Source organism: Eutrigla gurnardus (genome assembly GCF_963514095.1).
Source record: "Eutrigla gurnardus genome assembly, chromosome: 13".
Taxonomy (NCBI): domain Eukaryota; kingdom Metazoa; phylum Chordata; class Actinopteri; order Perciformes; family Triglidae; genus Eutrigla; species Eutrigla gurnardus.
This window is the reverse complement of record NC_139936.1, coordinates 9,767,781-9,783,953: the sequence shown is the minus strand read 5'-3', so window position 1 is coordinate 9,783,953 and position 16,173 is coordinate 9,767,781. Positions and strand designations below refer to the sequence as shown.

General features: G+C 43.0%; 1 protein-coding gene across 1 annotated transcript; it reads right to left on the bottom strand.

The window, feature by feature from the left end:
- Positions 1-9,092: 9,092 nt before the first annotated feature.
- gdnfb (glial cell derived neurotrophic factor b) lies at positions 9,093-11,044 on the bottom strand (the record flags this gene model as incomplete). The annotated part of the gene is made up of 2 exons (XM_084024296.1): positions 10,518-11,044; positions 9,093-9,649 (listed from the first exon to the last, which is right to left on the bottom strand). Exons 1-2 carry the CDS (start codon positions 10,750-10,752, stop codon positions 9,093-9,095), a joined length of 792 nt encoding a protein of 263 aa, XP_083880422.1. The 5' UTR covers positions 10,753-11,044.
- Between the last annotated feature and the right edge of the window lie 5,129 nt (positions 11,045-16,173).

Genomic DNA, 16,173 nt, shown 5'->3' with positions numbered 1-16,173 from the left:
CATATGGCATAACTTACATGAATCAAAGGGCAAATAAACATGCCGTGTTATTATCCACCTTCTGCTTTCCACTTTTTGCTATATAAAAGTAAAAAAAAGTGGCCTTTAAACAGTTAAGTGTCTTTATTCTTGCTCTGGATTTCTGTCACAACTAGATGATGTGTGTTACGGGGCAATTATGCATGAGATATCAAATTTCCATCAGTTCTGTCTTTGCTCACTCGACCCTGGATGGGGGTTATTTAGGCACTACGAGGGGTCATAAGAAGGTCTCACTGGACTATGAAAGGTTATAAAGGGGGCCGTGAGTCAGGGGTTTGAACCGTTTGCTCCCTGCTTTTGCTCTGTGAGTCATTTTCTGGCTTAGCAGGATCCATTTCAGGGTCCATTCACCTCAGGGGGGAAACAGATGTCTGTGAGAGGATCACAGGCTTGTAAATACTTGTGTAGGTATTTTTGGGGATCCTATACACTTATGTATGGGCTTGATCAGGAGCTAATAACTGAGACATTTGGGGGCAATCTGTTTTTTTCCCATCCAATCCCTGTTCCAGTGCACTACTAAGGTGTTAACTCGTACCTGATGTATTTTCCCGTTGAGTCTATGCATTCCTTCAGTTTCCTTTTCAGTTTCCAGGCTCTTGCGGATCTGATGTGAGATGTGTCATCGCAATGTTGTGAGTCTGAACGTGGCTCATGCGCTTTGTGCACATGTCACTTTGAGGCCCTACTCCTTGGCAACATCGCTGCCGTTTGATTCCTCAGGCATCTGGTAATGCAAGAACAATATGAACATGGTCGTAAACACAAATATTTAGAATTCATTGAGGTGTAAATATGTTGGTTTTTTTAGGTTAAAAGAATTTCCCCGTGTTTTTGTTTTCATGCTGTGAGAAGCACAAAGATGAGGAAACACTTGTGCAATTCTGAAGTTCTCCCAGAGGGATGCTTGCTTGTTGGGAATCCATATTAAGTCTGCCCTGATGAGCTGCAGATTTATGTATACACATATGGTGGTATGTCCATTTTTGGCACGCTGCGGTGTTGCTTTTTCCCCATTTGCAACGAGTGAGTTGAGAGTTGGGTGTGGCTTGTGTTACAGGGTGAGGATATTGTGTTTATACTGTCTGTTAGAATCTAAAGCCAACCTGAGTGATATATTCATCCGATTTATGATCTTTTGACGCACAAGCACACTGTTGCATCCTCTTCCCAGATAAAAGATCCAAGACAGAGGTTTATATAGAAGTTATAAAACTTTGATTTAGCTGCTGGTGAGTTAGAATAATTAAGTAAACGCAGGAAACGTAAGCAAACAATGCCAAAGTTTGTTTGCTGATGAGGGAAGACACAAATTAAATAAACTGATTTACAAGTAATCTCACATCAGAAAAAAAACCATAAAACAAAATAACTACACGGCATTAATGGACGACAATATGAAACTCTAACCACAGTAGATGTTCCATCTGACTGTTTTCCCCGTTCAACACATTTCAAGTACTTGTGATGTGTCTTACACACAAGGCATTGCTGACATTACAGAAGGTGGAGGAGTCCAGAGCTCTTGCTACACATCCTTTGCATACCACTGAGGTGTTTAGGGAGGAAGTGAAAGGTTCCTCCCTTTAACACCAGGGAATACGCAGACAGATATATGCACCAGTGGATCAACATGCACAAGCACAGCAAGTCACGTCCTGAGTTTATTCACAGGGGGTAAAAGAGACCAAAAAAAGAGTTGGACGGAGGACTATAGGACATCAAAATGCGAGGGTGGGGGGAGGGAAGGAGGTAGTGAAAGATACAAGGAGGATGGAGGGATAGAAAGGAGCAAGAGAGAGATAAAGGGAGGTCTGCTGTTTCCTCATGAGGGCAGAATGAATGGTGGGCTAGTGGTCTGGTTTGACTCCTGGGTTCTTACACGCACACATACACACACACACACACACACACACACACACACACACACACACACACACACCACTACTGTGTTTACAAAGGAGATTAGAGCAGTTCCACTCTGTACCTCAGCCTAGCAGAGGTGCTCCATGTGTAAACGGTGAGAGGACACTGATGTATTGACAACGTATATCTATGCACATTTTGTAATATTTAGAACCTGTTTAACCCCGGAGGGAACGGCTGTAGTGTGTCGTCATCTGGCTCCCCAACGCGTGCTTTTCATGTTAAACGACACAAGCAAATAACATGATTAATGGTTTAATTATTTTGCAGACTAAAACAACATCGTGGCTCTTGCAGCTGTTTGTGTTTGATGTTGTTTATCACGTTTGCCGTTTTTTAAGGATTTAGTAGGTTTTGAACGAAACCACAGCAGCAGATAAATACATGAACCTCGCCAGAACGCAGGCTCGATTTGTGTACTATAGATCATTTCTAACCCCCAATCTTCTACATGTTCCAGGAAAACACTCGTCTAAAACGATGCTGCACATTAAGTGCTTATTCTTTGGAAATTAAACAATTTCGATCATATCCTTTTTTTGTTTTGGTTGGATGTTATGGTTTTAATAACTATGAACTGTTTAGCTTGTTTACTTGGCTCTGTTTGTCTTAATCTGTCCTGCTTTATCTTTTTACTTCATTCATGTTCAGCGTTTCCTGTTTTATTTGTTTCCCGCGTCTCCTCCCGTCACAGCTCCCTTCACTTCCTGCCTTTTGTGTGTTTTTCCGCCAGTTTTGATTGTCTGCCCCGCCCTGATTGGTTTCACCTGCCCCTCGTTAGCTGCACCCGGCAGGATCATACCAGACCGGCTCCTTTGTTGCCTGTCAGTTCGTCTTCGTTGCATCTTTTGTTTGGAGTTTCCCTGATTGTTTCCCTGTGGTGTGCCTGCTACTTCCTGCCTGCCTTTTGGACTGCATGCCTGTAAGTCATTTCAGATAACCATTGAATTGTTCCTGCTGCCTCCTCGACTGCGTGTGGGTTCCCCTCCTGGTACCCGCCCTCCAAATTGCGATGCAGTTTAGGAGGTAATCGCTTGTTCGGATCAGCTAACAGTTCACTTAGACACTAAAACAGTTTCAGCTAACATTAGGCGACCATATTTTCAAACCCCCAGAATGGGACCCCTTAGTATACCACACAAACCCACATGCAAACATGTAAGGTTGGGCAACAGGGTTATAAATACCTCTATATTTGCAGGCTATACTGCGGCATGTCTCAATATTAAAAAAAAAAAAAAAACAACTGACACGTGTTAAATTTGTTCCATTTCTTTTGCTCTCCTCAGGCGCCTCTTTCCCTTTCGCTTGCTCCCCTCAAGACACACACACACACACACACACACACACACACACACACACACACACACACTGTGGTGCATGTTTTTATATTGGGTTAGGTAATAACGACATGAGTAAGGTCTATGAAAGCGCTGAAAACAAGTGTAGTATTATTTAAATTGTGGTGAAAACTGAGACTTTTGTGGCTGTTGATATTTGGATTGGATTCGTGGGTTCAGGTAAACATTAAGTTTAGTTTTGCAGCAAACAGCCACAGATTGCTTCAGTTTTGTATCTTGCTCACAGACATAATCACTCCCTATGATGAACAGCCAACCTATTCTGCCACCAGAGCTACAGCCTCCAAGAAAAACACAATTCCATCACAGTGTGAAGGGCATTTACGGGTTTTTTTCTGAAAGAGAATATGAATCAAAATGGGTAAAAACCTGGTCTGAGAAGTAAGATGGATACAAGTCGTCTCAGACAAAACATTGCTCGTGTGTCATCCAATATTCACAAGAAAAGTACTTTAACCGCCTGTTGAAATCATTCTAGTTTTAAAAAGGTATTTCATTGACATCAATCGCTGCTATAACCTTGTGTTTGCTTATGAGTGTTTGATGGTGTCATTCAGAATTACACCCTTTTCAAGGAGGCCGTCGCATCATCTCAGCAGTCTCCTCTTTGGTCCGCGTGGTGTGTCACATTGGAGCGGACAGCTTCCACTCCAGCAGGGTGGACCGTCCAGTCCGCCTGTCAGCTGTTTCTCGCTGTCACTCCAACAAAAACACTGACACAAGTGGACAGGAAATCACGTCATCAAACAACCCGTCGAAATCTTCGGCTTTGTGCGAGGACATACGTTAGACGCATGCATTCCCCAGAGCACTTCCTGCAAAGCCAACCTGCCGTCATTCGTCAGGCGTCAAATCCCTCGGCATCCTTTAGCATCTGTATGAGACGTAGCGCGTTATAACTGGGATTAGCATTAGGGTTATATTGGGAAGACGTAGCATAAGGAGGGAGTGGAGGGGGGATAGGTCAAACAAACACAGGACTTTCAACCAGTAGACCTGTGTTCCCAAATCCCAAAAAGTCCCGTTTCCGTACGTGTTACGTGCCTTACATTTTCATACTTATTTCAAGCCCACCCAGTATGTTTTTCCAAGACTTAACTAAGTGTTTTTTTTGCCTGCACCATCTGAATTCCCAACGCTGAGTACGTGTTTGCTGGGACCCTAGTGGAGCATGGCGCGCTGGGCTGCCAACCCTGTTGGAAAGTGACGCGACCAAGCATCAGCATGTGAAACTGTGGCACGAGAACGTGTTGGCAAAGCAGGACAGAAAAGCATAAAAGGTGTAAAGTATTTGAAACAACTTCTATTTGTACGTCACTTTTAGACTGGAGGGCAACAATAACACAGTCACATTGCAACTTCTGGCTTTTAAAAGAGGTTTAAATGGCAGATTTCTACCATTAAACTTAAAGATTTAAACTTTCTGTATGAATTTACACACACACACACACACACACACACACACACACACACACACACACACACACACACACACACACACACACACACACAATGGGGTGTGAGGCTAAGACAGAGCATTCTTATACACATTCTCAGGTTGCACCTGAATATTTAACCATCTGAGCCAACACTTCTCACACTCCCAACATGCAGCCGATAGTGTTACATTCACACCTCTTGACATTTCTTTCTGCTGCTCTAAAAATCCTGTCAAAATAACGCGTCTTCCAAAGGCCCCTTTATGTCTGAGCTTAGTTGGACTCACTCGAGTTAACTGAAGTTCAAATAACTTGTGTCGTACACATTAAAAATATCAAGCGCTTGCATCATACGTGTAAGCTGCAGGAATATCTCAGAGGCTCCTTTTTCTTTTGATATAGTTTTGTTACATTTCACACTCTCTCCTGCAAAGACACAACATATTAAAATCTCTACCAGAGAAACTCACATCTAAGAAAATAGAAACGTCACACCGCTGAGGTTTTCTTTTTAAGATTATCGTTTTATTCCTCCATTGGCTTAGTGAGTATATGTATTCCATCTGCCGTTCACGATAGCGACGACTGATAACGTGTGTGTGTGTGTGTGTGTGTTAGGAGTGATGAGTGGGGAGCCTTTGGCTGGTGGTCCAGACTGGAGGTTTGGCGATGGGCCAGTTGACGATCAGTGCGGTGCGGTTAGAGCTCCATGTTAATCCCCTCTGCCTCTGCTTTGTGTTGCAGCCGGTCCAATGACAGCACAGCAGTGTTTAAACTAAGGCTCAGAGTATGAATCCTCTAAAATACTAGTGTTTTCATTAGACTTTTAACTATATACTTTAAAATAGCAGAACTTTGGCACCAAAACCCCAAACATCCCTTCTCTCTTTCTTGTATTTCTGTTTATGACTGTCGGACAATTTCCGATTTTAAAAGACTCTCAAAAGTAAACTCCTTTTAACGGTTGTGAATATGAGATCATAACAGATCTGGGAGCCTCTTTTGATCTTAAAAACGGGGTGAGACGGCATGGGTATATTGTGCATACGTCTTGAATTGGTTGCTGTTTCCATCTGTGATGCCTCTCCCTCCTCCTGGTTGTCTTCACTATTGACTCATCATCCAGCCTGAGTCACACTGACAGATTCCAGTGCAGTGGCACAGAAAGCTTCTTGTGGTCTGACCCGCGACATGTCTTTATATGACCGTGATTCCACTTAGGTCATCATTTGTATCTTTTCTCACGCCGGCTGGTACAATGGTGGCAGACGAGGCTCTGCCCACAATTGCTTCCTCCTGTAAATACGCTGGTTCGCTAAATTGAACTGAATGGTGAGAATATGAGCTATAATGGTCTTCTCCTCGTAAAGTAAATATTGAATCCCTCATGCTGAGATGCTCTGGAATGATCCTCACATGCCCTTATTCTCCCTAATGCCACAAAAGGCTTTTGGCTGCTCTAGCAGTACAATTAGTATTCATATGGAAAACACACTTAGAAAATGATTTAGAATCTTGTCTTTCCAGACGGTGCTCCGGTTACCCTGCATAACACACACACCTACTTTTTTTCTTTTACACATACAACAATGATACACTGAGGTGTGTGCATTTTAATCGCCTCCATTGTGAGATGATGGCTCTTGTCTGTTAACACTGCATCACCATGTGTTAACAGATTGTAGGTGTGACCCTTTTTGAAGTTCTTACTGTAACATGAATGTGTCACCACGTACAGTTCGGCCCGTATACAGCACCTGTTTGGAAACGCCATCCCCTTAACGGCCGACGATTGTGTTGAATTACACTCCGGTGGAACGTTAGCCTTCATTACAAGCTCCTCTGACACCACCAACAAAGAGCGGTCGACTCATCGGACTAATGACACCATCCTCTGACTGTCACTTAGCTCTAATGGTTTCCTCTTTTGTCCACGGCTAAAGCTGATCAACTTGTATTTGTTTGCCTAGTGGGACCAATGACTGTTTGACCAACCACACTGTTATTTGGTTGTGTTTTTTAGCGGACTTAATTCTGAAGTATAACTGGATCATCAGCCTGGAGACTAAATGAATGAGAAGAATAAATAAATGTAATGGATGTGGAAAGTGATGACTCACTCATCTGCAGTTAGGTTGACCAAAAGATAAGGATGTTCATCATGGCGCTCATTTTCATATTATGAAAACATTTATATTGCAAGGAACTGGGTTTGTACCAAAGTTACTGGCGGCAGATTTGTACTATAATGTTACCGTGGCGATATGTTCAACATCCAATAGATCAAAATTCAAAGCACGGATGGGGAGACGAGATTTCAAGTTGCCGAGTGCAAGCGAAGCAGAACTGTGGCGCAAAAACACGTCTAAGAGTGAAACCTCAGCTGTCAAACTGGATTATTCGCCGACTCTGAGCTTCAGTGGCGTATCAGCTCTGGTTGCCAGACGTCTCTCGGAGAATCAAAGTGTCGTTTATAGACGTAATAGGTTGCATAAGTAAAATATAAGAGACTTGGCCCGCCCAGTTTTGCCCTGTAGTTGTTGAACCAGGCCGCACTGAATCACAGCTCGGGCGAGAGAAGGGGAAATGTGAGAGAGCAGGAGACGGATCAGATATCCAGCACACACATCAGTTAAGCAAGACACATCGTCTCTTCTCATGTTCTCCAACTCCGGCATCATTGTCTTCTCTGGGCAGCCGCCACCTTTTAATCATGCTCTCTTTTCATTGTCCTCCCTTTCTCGGCCAACATATATTTTAGCTCTCAACTCCATGACTCATTCTGCCACGTTGTTTTCTTTATGTTGTAGCACTCGTCTTTCATCCATCTGTCTTCAGTCCCTCACCGTTTGTCTCGGCTCCCTTTTATTCTTATACTATAGGTATTATACTGCACTGGGTACAGATACTCCATTAATGCCTGCTCCTGTCATTCTAGTCATCTTTTATGTAGTACAAAGGGTTCATTCTTAATCCTCCATTGCTTTCTTCTTCCTCTCCCTCTTTTACACAAAAAGTGGCCGAATAGCAATAATCCACTTCTGTTACCTTTCGTTTTTGATCGTCACGTTTATGTAAAACTATATGGCTTAATGATGGAAACCTGATTTGGTTTAATCATGTCATCTTCTTAAGGTAGACGGGTAGATTTCTTGTGTAAACACTAAATCCTGCGTGTTAATAATTAAATACAGAATGCACTACACTGTGTAGAATACATTTATTAATAATTAAATGAGACAATTTAAGAGGAAATACTGTATAAAAATAAAGCTGTATGTTATGTTTCCAAAAGGGAGGAAAACTTGTTTCACAAACACAGCAATTCATGGGGAGCACATTAAAATAATCTGTGAACAAACATTTATTTCTTCTCATCATGAGAATGAAACGTTTATAGATCATTTCTCAACTCATTAAAAGAAAACAGGAAACAATGCAGTCAAATGAACCTGAAGTTTAACAACACTGTAAACGCTGAGATACTGAGGAAGGTTTTTTTTCTGTGAAGAAAAACGTTAAAGGCATCATGTGTGTTTTTGACCACTAATGCTATAGAGAACTGTTTTAAAGAGAGTGTTTGTAGTCTGTAAACATGTGGGTGATGTGTGAACATGGATGTAAACGACACGTGATTTAAACAAAAGTTTAAAAGTCGTCTTTACAAATGTTTGAAGAGGATTAAATTGTGTTAAAACTCTCTTGTTAGACCATACGCAAAACAAATCCAAACCACTGAATGCACCCATAACTTTGATTGTTTACAAGACAACACCGCAGAGTGCCTAATAGCTCATTCTGCAATGTAAACCACCAAGTATTTGACTGTTTTTATATGGAAATAAATCATAAACTTCTTTTGATTCAAACCTTTGGCACACTCTGAGATATCACATAGCAGTAATAAATAGCATACACTCCGTTTTATAAAAACAAAATAAATATTAATAAGTTAATAAATTCAACATTCCATAAATACCTTTCAAAGTGTAACATTTTCCATGTAAAATACTGTGTGTGCTATACAGTATACAGAATAAGACTGCTGAATCATCCATTGTCATTCATTTCAACCATTTGAGTATCCACGGAAACATTGGAATCTCTCAACATTAGCACAGTGAAGGAAAGTGTGGAGGATGAAGAGGATCATGCCTTTTGGGGTGAAAGCTGTGGTGACGCCACCTCCTCTTCTTATTTATTCCTTTACCGGTGGACTCGGGTCACGCCTGACGTTTCCTCACAGTGAGACGAATCGGAAGGAGAAACACTCAACGTGATACTTCACAGTGGGAGCAAATACAAGAGTACACAAAGTCAGACACTACACACAACCACATTTCCTGGCGGAGTGCTTCCTCACGGTGTGGTAGACGAGGTTATCGTCCAGAAACGAAAGGTCATCGTCGAACGATATTGGGCGACAGCAAGCCTGAGGGGGCGTGTCTTTGGGAGGAAGCCTCTTGTTGTGAGCGAGGTTGTAAAGGATCTTGTCGTAGTTGGTCTCTGACTTCCTGCAGGGTCCCGAGCAGTACCTGAATATCATCTCCTCGCTGGAGCGGTAGCCCAGGCCGAGGTCCGTCACGTTGAGGTGGATCTGTTTGAGAACACAGCCCTGTCCTCCCCCTCTGACCTTCCTCCCCGTCCCCCCTCCTCTGGCTCTTCCTCCTCCACTCTGCTGGCTAGCGCCCTTCTTCCGCTCCCGTCTGTGTCGAGTCCTGCTGCTCAAGTCTTCTTTGGAGGGGGAAGAGGCGGCGGCGGTGGAGGAGGAGGTAGACGGGGACACGGTGGACGAGGAGGAGCGACGCATTCTACTGATGGTCACTTTGATGAAGTCCACCACGTCTTCCAACTCGTTTGGGGGCGGCTGCTCCACGGTGTCTGAAACGCATCAAGGGAAATGGCTGTCTTACAAGGGCGTATCATACTGGACGGCACATATTGTGTTTCAGTCTAGCTCATCACTCAGTCTGGCTAGTGAACAGATGGCGTGTTACACATGCAAATGTGGAAATAGTATTGCTTTTTGGGGTTTTTGAAGAGGAATTCCATTTGAACTGATTCACTCAAGTTGCACATAATCCCATTCCTATTTAACCACCACATTGTTATGTTTGAGTGGACTAGTTTCATTAAGGGTGCAGATGCCATGATGTGGCCTCAATAGAGCTAAAGTATAGTTGTCAATTCGTTTTCTGACAATCTTCTATTTTTGTAGCAAAACAACCAAACATTCATTGGTTCCAGCGTTTCAGTTGTGAAGATTTACTTCTCTTCTTTGTCCTTTTGTTATGAATAAACTAAGTATAATTAGGTTTTTGACTATTAAACAGACAAGATGAGTGATGTCACCTTGGGCTTCAGGAAAATGTGACAGGCAGTTTTACATAAACATAACACTTTATAAACCAAACAATTATTTGAGTAACAATTTGATTAAGTGTAATAAAAGTTGCCAACCTATTTATCTATAGTTCAATAAAGGGATCATGAAACCTAAAATCCACCCAAATACGTGGATTCAAGTCAAATTCAGTCTAAACATTGTGTGAGTCCAGCCACATGTTTTCAATCTAGCAGTTGTTTTCGCAAATGGTTTCCCTCGTTGACACAGAAAAAAAAAACTAATGGCAATGTTTGTTTTAGAAATAAAAACAATTCAAGACTCAGCAAGCCTGCTGGGTGCAAATAATTTGTTCTGATTTTGGGGCACTTTGGGCACTCCATAATAAAAACCACAGGCTCTCACATTGTTCTCCTCCAGTCAGCGTCTCCTCCCAGGCCGTCGTGTCCGCCTCGGAGCGGCTGATGCCCGGGGAAGTGACCGAGAGACGGATCTGAACCGGCGGGAGCTCCAGGGGAGTCTCGGCGGGGCGCGCTCTCCTCCTGGTGGACGCGGACCGCGGTCGGCTCCGGAGCAGCCGGCTGGCGTGCACGGCGCTCAGCAGTATCAAACAAGTGGTCAGGCTATCCCATAACTTCATTGTCCAGCTTAGTCCGACAGAAGGACATGGCGCGACGAAGAATCAACAGGTATCATCTGGCAAAGGCGATTAACGGCATGCTGAAGTCGTCCAACAGTGTGGAGAGGAAAAGGTGCGGCGGGCTGCTGCCACTGAAGACGCTGGAGATCAGTGTGTTATTGGCCGCGCGCACGCTATCGCTCGCGCGCCAGCTGGCAAACGCCGTGCAGCGTCGCGCAACATCCAAGGAGGAACTTCCCTCTGAAGTTGTTTGGCAAATCCCACGACGCCTTAAAGAAATAAGAAGAATGAAAAAGAATAATCCTCCCAGTTTACAGTCTGCAGGTTTTCATTCGGTGACTCCCGCTCATCCCCATCAGTCCGGACTGACTGAGCCCCGAGGAGAAGGAGAGGTCTACCAGGAGAGATGGGAAGCGGTGGTGACGTCCGATGGTCCATCCTCTGCTGCTTCCTGTCTCCACCCATGCACACAGAGGGATGGGGTCCAAATGCATGGGTGAACTTCCAGGTCCAGAATTGGTGAGAAGTTATGTTTATGAAAGAGCCACAGTGTGTGTGTGTGTGTGTGTGTGTGTGTGTGTGTGTGTGTGTGAGAGAGAGAGAGTGAGAGAGAGTGTGAGAGAGTGTGTGAGTGTGTGTGTGTGTGTGTGTGTGTGAGGTTTCACACTTTCCACTAACAATCCTCCTGATTCCACATCCGGCCGCTTTGTGTTGGGTTGACTTTGGATTGGGGATGTGTTTCTAATCAGCCAGTCATAACAGACGGCATAGATTGTGTTGCTACTTATAAACGCGGGAGCACATGAAATTACACAGTTGATGAGCAGATGACATTTAACATCAAGGGAGATGTGAGCTCATAGCCATTAAAAATGGGTGTTCAACTCGGCACCATGCCAGCAGTAAAACGTTATTTTGGTTTGGCATAATCCGAGATGTAAAGTGTCATTTTATTGGATTTCTTTGGCACGACTTTCAAGCAACGTCTCGAGAACAACTGGGTGCAAAAGGACATTTCAAAGACGCGTTGAGTGGTGTTGAAATCAGTGGAATTGGCTCTTGTATTGCGTAAAGATATTCTTCTGTTTTTGAGTAGTTGGCATCCTATAATAGAACGTTGCTTGGATACACAACAAACTGTGTATGGATCGGCTTACTGCACATGTGTTTTGTGAGTGATCCTGTTAAACAATAATTGCAAACTGCCCTTGGAAGCCCGGGCTGTAAACCAGCCGGCGTCAATAAGAAACTCAGAATGAAGCTGCAGATTAAATCACACGGTGGCCTCATCCCAACAACAGCTTCCCCCATTCTTCAGTGCAAGAATGTCAATGAGACTGTAGAGTAAATACCATCTTCCTATCTTATCAAATGGCGTTGTTGCCTGATGCGCCTAATACTGCACACTTTTGCCTCATGTTATCTATTGATCAAGCTAAAACCGTTAAATACAGAACTATCCAAATGGATAAAGATTCATATTTATGAGCCATGCTAACAGCTTTTATTTTTCAAACATCAAAGAATAGGACCAATCATGTAAAAATGGCCGCTGCTGTAAATGCACCATCAAACACACAGCCAGTCGAGGAGAGGTGATCTCTGTTTCCTTCCCATCACATCCATCAGGTTGCTCCTCGTCTTCTTAGAGAGTTTGGCCCGGGCAACTGTTGCTGATCTGCATCTATTGAAACACCTTCAACTACACAAATAATCTCCTTTTATACATGTTGGTCATCCAAAGGAAATGATTGTATTAAAAACAACATTTTGCAGGTTTACTATGAGTCTAAAGTGGCTTAAGAGCTGAAGGAAGGTTTATTTAGTGTCACAGCAGCTTTCAAGCACAGCAACAAAGAAATGCATTAAAGTATTCACAAACACAACGAAGAGAATTCTATTAATTAGAATGAAATAAAGTCAAAATGATGACTCGACCCCTCGGACTTTGCAGTTCAAGGGGAGTAAACGGGGATATGCCTGCAGAGGGAGAAGTGGAAAAGGAAGGGAAAGAAAGTCAAACAGAATAGAGATGAAGAGAAACAAAAGAGAGAAACAGAAACATTGTTGAAGGATCCTGCTTTCTATAAGTGCTGTATATATCCTCTATAAACAAGCCAAACGTGTCGAGTGCTCCTCTTCCAAAAGTAGTTAAAAGTTGTTTATTTCACTTTAGTCGTTAACTAACTACACTCGCACAGCTGTGAAGTTTTATGAACACAACAGACAGTGTATTATATAATTCATACCACATGACCAAATCTGATTCCAAGTCCAGATGGAAGAAGGTCCAGTTCAGATAAATGGACACCGCCAAGACAACTTCAGTTTGAGTGCTAACAAGCAGCCGTTTCCTTCACTGTCTCTCTTCTTCTGTGGTGATTATTGTCGTTGAAACGTTCTGCTGTTCTGGTGAACACAAGCGCTTTTCAGGTTCCAGGAAGAAGAGCAATGCCGCTTTCTGCTCTCCAACAGAGATGAACGAGGCAGTTTAACGTCACAAGGTTGATGTGAAATACATATTGCGTGTGCAGCAGGCCTGTATGTAAATAAACATATATGCACATCCCTGAACGCTTGAAGTGTAGCTTTTCCCGATGAATCATGTTTGTGTCAGCGAGCCACATTGTATTGTAATCACTCAACTACACCGAACACGCAAAACCATGTGAGCATCCGTATACGCTGTGAAGTCCTACAGAATAGCAGTTGCCACTTGTGTACGGGACTAATCACTCAGAAGCTCCCCTAGCTGGATGGAAATTCCTCATCCTCGAGCAATTACACCCTCGCAAGCAGCAAATACACCAAACAGATGTCCATTCCCCTTCTTGCAAGGCAAAAGGGCTAATCAGGGGCCGATCTGCAGCCGAATCTGCCAGCCATTTTTGGGGCTCAGTTTGACTCACGTGTAGCAGTGCTGCCGTTGTGGTAACTAGCAGGGAAACAAAGAATATCCTGACTCTATGCAGGGCGAGTGGGGAGATTGGTGATAATGTGTCCAGTAGTGCTGTTTTCTACATTTACTTATGTTTTAATCTCATAATCTCTCAGGGAGGAGGAGGTGGAGGAGGAGAAGTAGGAGGAGGAGGAGGAGGAGGAGGATGTGCGCTTCATTTTCAGCAGAGCTAGGAGCATGTTGGTCGTTCCGGACTGAAATATCTACTATGTGATGAATGCTAAGAGATTTAGTATAAGGGATTCATGGTCCCCAGAAGATGAGTCCTAAAGACGTTGGTGATAATCTGACTTGCCTAGTGGCACAAGCAGCTTTTCCCTCTCAAGATCCTAATTTATAGTTCCCAAGCAATGGATCCCAAAGACTATTCTGATCTCCTTAGTTTGTGTTTTTTGTCAACACCTATTAGATGGATTGCCAAGACATTTGGCGCCATAATCAGGTCAAAATTGGATTTCTTCAATGCTTTGATTTATGACTGAATACCTGCGATGACAGTACCGCCGGCTGCAGCTTGTTGCGTTTCGTGCTAGTTAACAAACTTCAGCATGTTAACACAAATATCGACGCTGCAGCATATTCATTGTGAGCATGTTAGCATGCTGACTTGACAGCGTTTAGCTTGAAGCAGTGCTGTGCCTTCGCAGCCTCTGAGACCTCCTAGCATGGCTCTAGTCTTGTTTTACTTACGCCAGATAGGTATATAATTTCAGCCAGCTTGTTCCCCTCCAACTGCCAGGGCTGTGGCTCAGGGGCTTTAACCCTTTCAATGTCAACTCTAACCATGGGGGACTCTTTGGAGGATGTGACTGTGCATCAAATTAACATTTAGATGGGAAGTTACCAAGATACATTAGCCAGTTGTTTGCAAATCAACTGGTTTATAACGTTTATTTAATAGGACATACACTTTTTAGAGAAAGCAAAGAGTAAGTGAGTTAGAAGTTGTCCTACTGATGATTTTGTCACTTTCCATGGATTTGGGCGATGGATGCATCATTGTGGGGAGCCACAGTGGTTCTTAGAAAGTAATCCACACCATGTGTACTCTGGTGCTGCTTGGAGCCTCGGGGTGAGAGCGATCCGGCTACGGGAGCTGTGAGAGTGGATGCTCTCTGCCTGACTGAACCACTGGGAGTTGGCTCTGAAATGTTAAGGAGGGGTCAAACCGACCATTAACCCCTGTGTTTGTCTCCAGCTTTTTAACGGACAACGGCTGGTTCGCTGTCGTAAAACCTAAAATTACATTCAGCAATTTTCTAATGCAGATTAGAAACCACCTTGAAAACACAAAATCCCCAGATGTGCTGACTGCTCACACACATGTGCATGTAGGACTCCAATGCTGCCACTAGTGGACACTGTTTACCACCGCTGAAAGGTTACACATTTCCAGTAATCTTTTCTGTTTCTTCTTTATTCGTCTCATATAATAAATAATATGATTTTTTTTGGTATTGTTTTGACTATAATTCATCTGCGATCTGGTAATGAAACATGTCTTCAATATGTTATCATGTGACTGATTTTTCTTTTTTTGTGGTGACGGCGCAAAAACTACTGATGCAAAGAGACTAAAATCAATTTATCTTGATATGTTTTAATGATCTTTGCAGTGTGGCGAGACAGAACAAATTAGTTCTCTAAACATCCAACACATCACGTCACATGGAGACAATTTTCTGAACCAGCAGTCTGGTTTATTTACTTGTTTTTAATTTAATTAAAAAGTGAAAGATAATTCCTCGACTTGGCCAAGGCTAATATTAAATCTATCTAATGCTTCCTACGTGTAAACTTGATTCCCAAAAATAGATAGAGATTATTTTTTTTAAAATTTGATGTGAAAAGATGTGGTTTTGGTTTTGGCTGTGGCTGCACCAGTGGATCGCTTTCTCCCTCCGTCTCTCGGTTATGTCTTGTGTGCTTGTGTTTGTCCAGGAGATGGAACCAGTGAGGTCTCCATTCAAGCATCGCCACAGTGACCATCATCTTGGACACTGCTCGTTATCTCACTAAACCTTTGTGTGTCAGTCTTCTGTCACGATCAGCTTCTTACATTATCCAGATCCCTGAAAGCTCCCCTCAGTTTGGTGCTCAGTATATAGTCAAGCCTGACCCTGCTCCACTGAAGCCATCATTGTTTAATTTCTTGCAGGTCTGTCTCAAGGTTCAACTGACAACCCTGGATCTGCTTTAAATAGATTGTTGATAAACATGGTTTCCACTTTGTTGAATCAAGTTGAATTAATAACGAAAATACAAATAAAATATTTGAGATGTAGGGTTATAGTAAAGGCAGTAATCTACACTTTTAAACATAGGGGTCATATGTAAAAGAGCTGTCATGTCATCACCTCACTCGTGTGAATGAAATCTGTGACGTGTTCACCTTCCATCATGGGTTTATTAGCACACCTTTACAATACACAGTCAGAGGGTTTGATACATGTATGATCTGT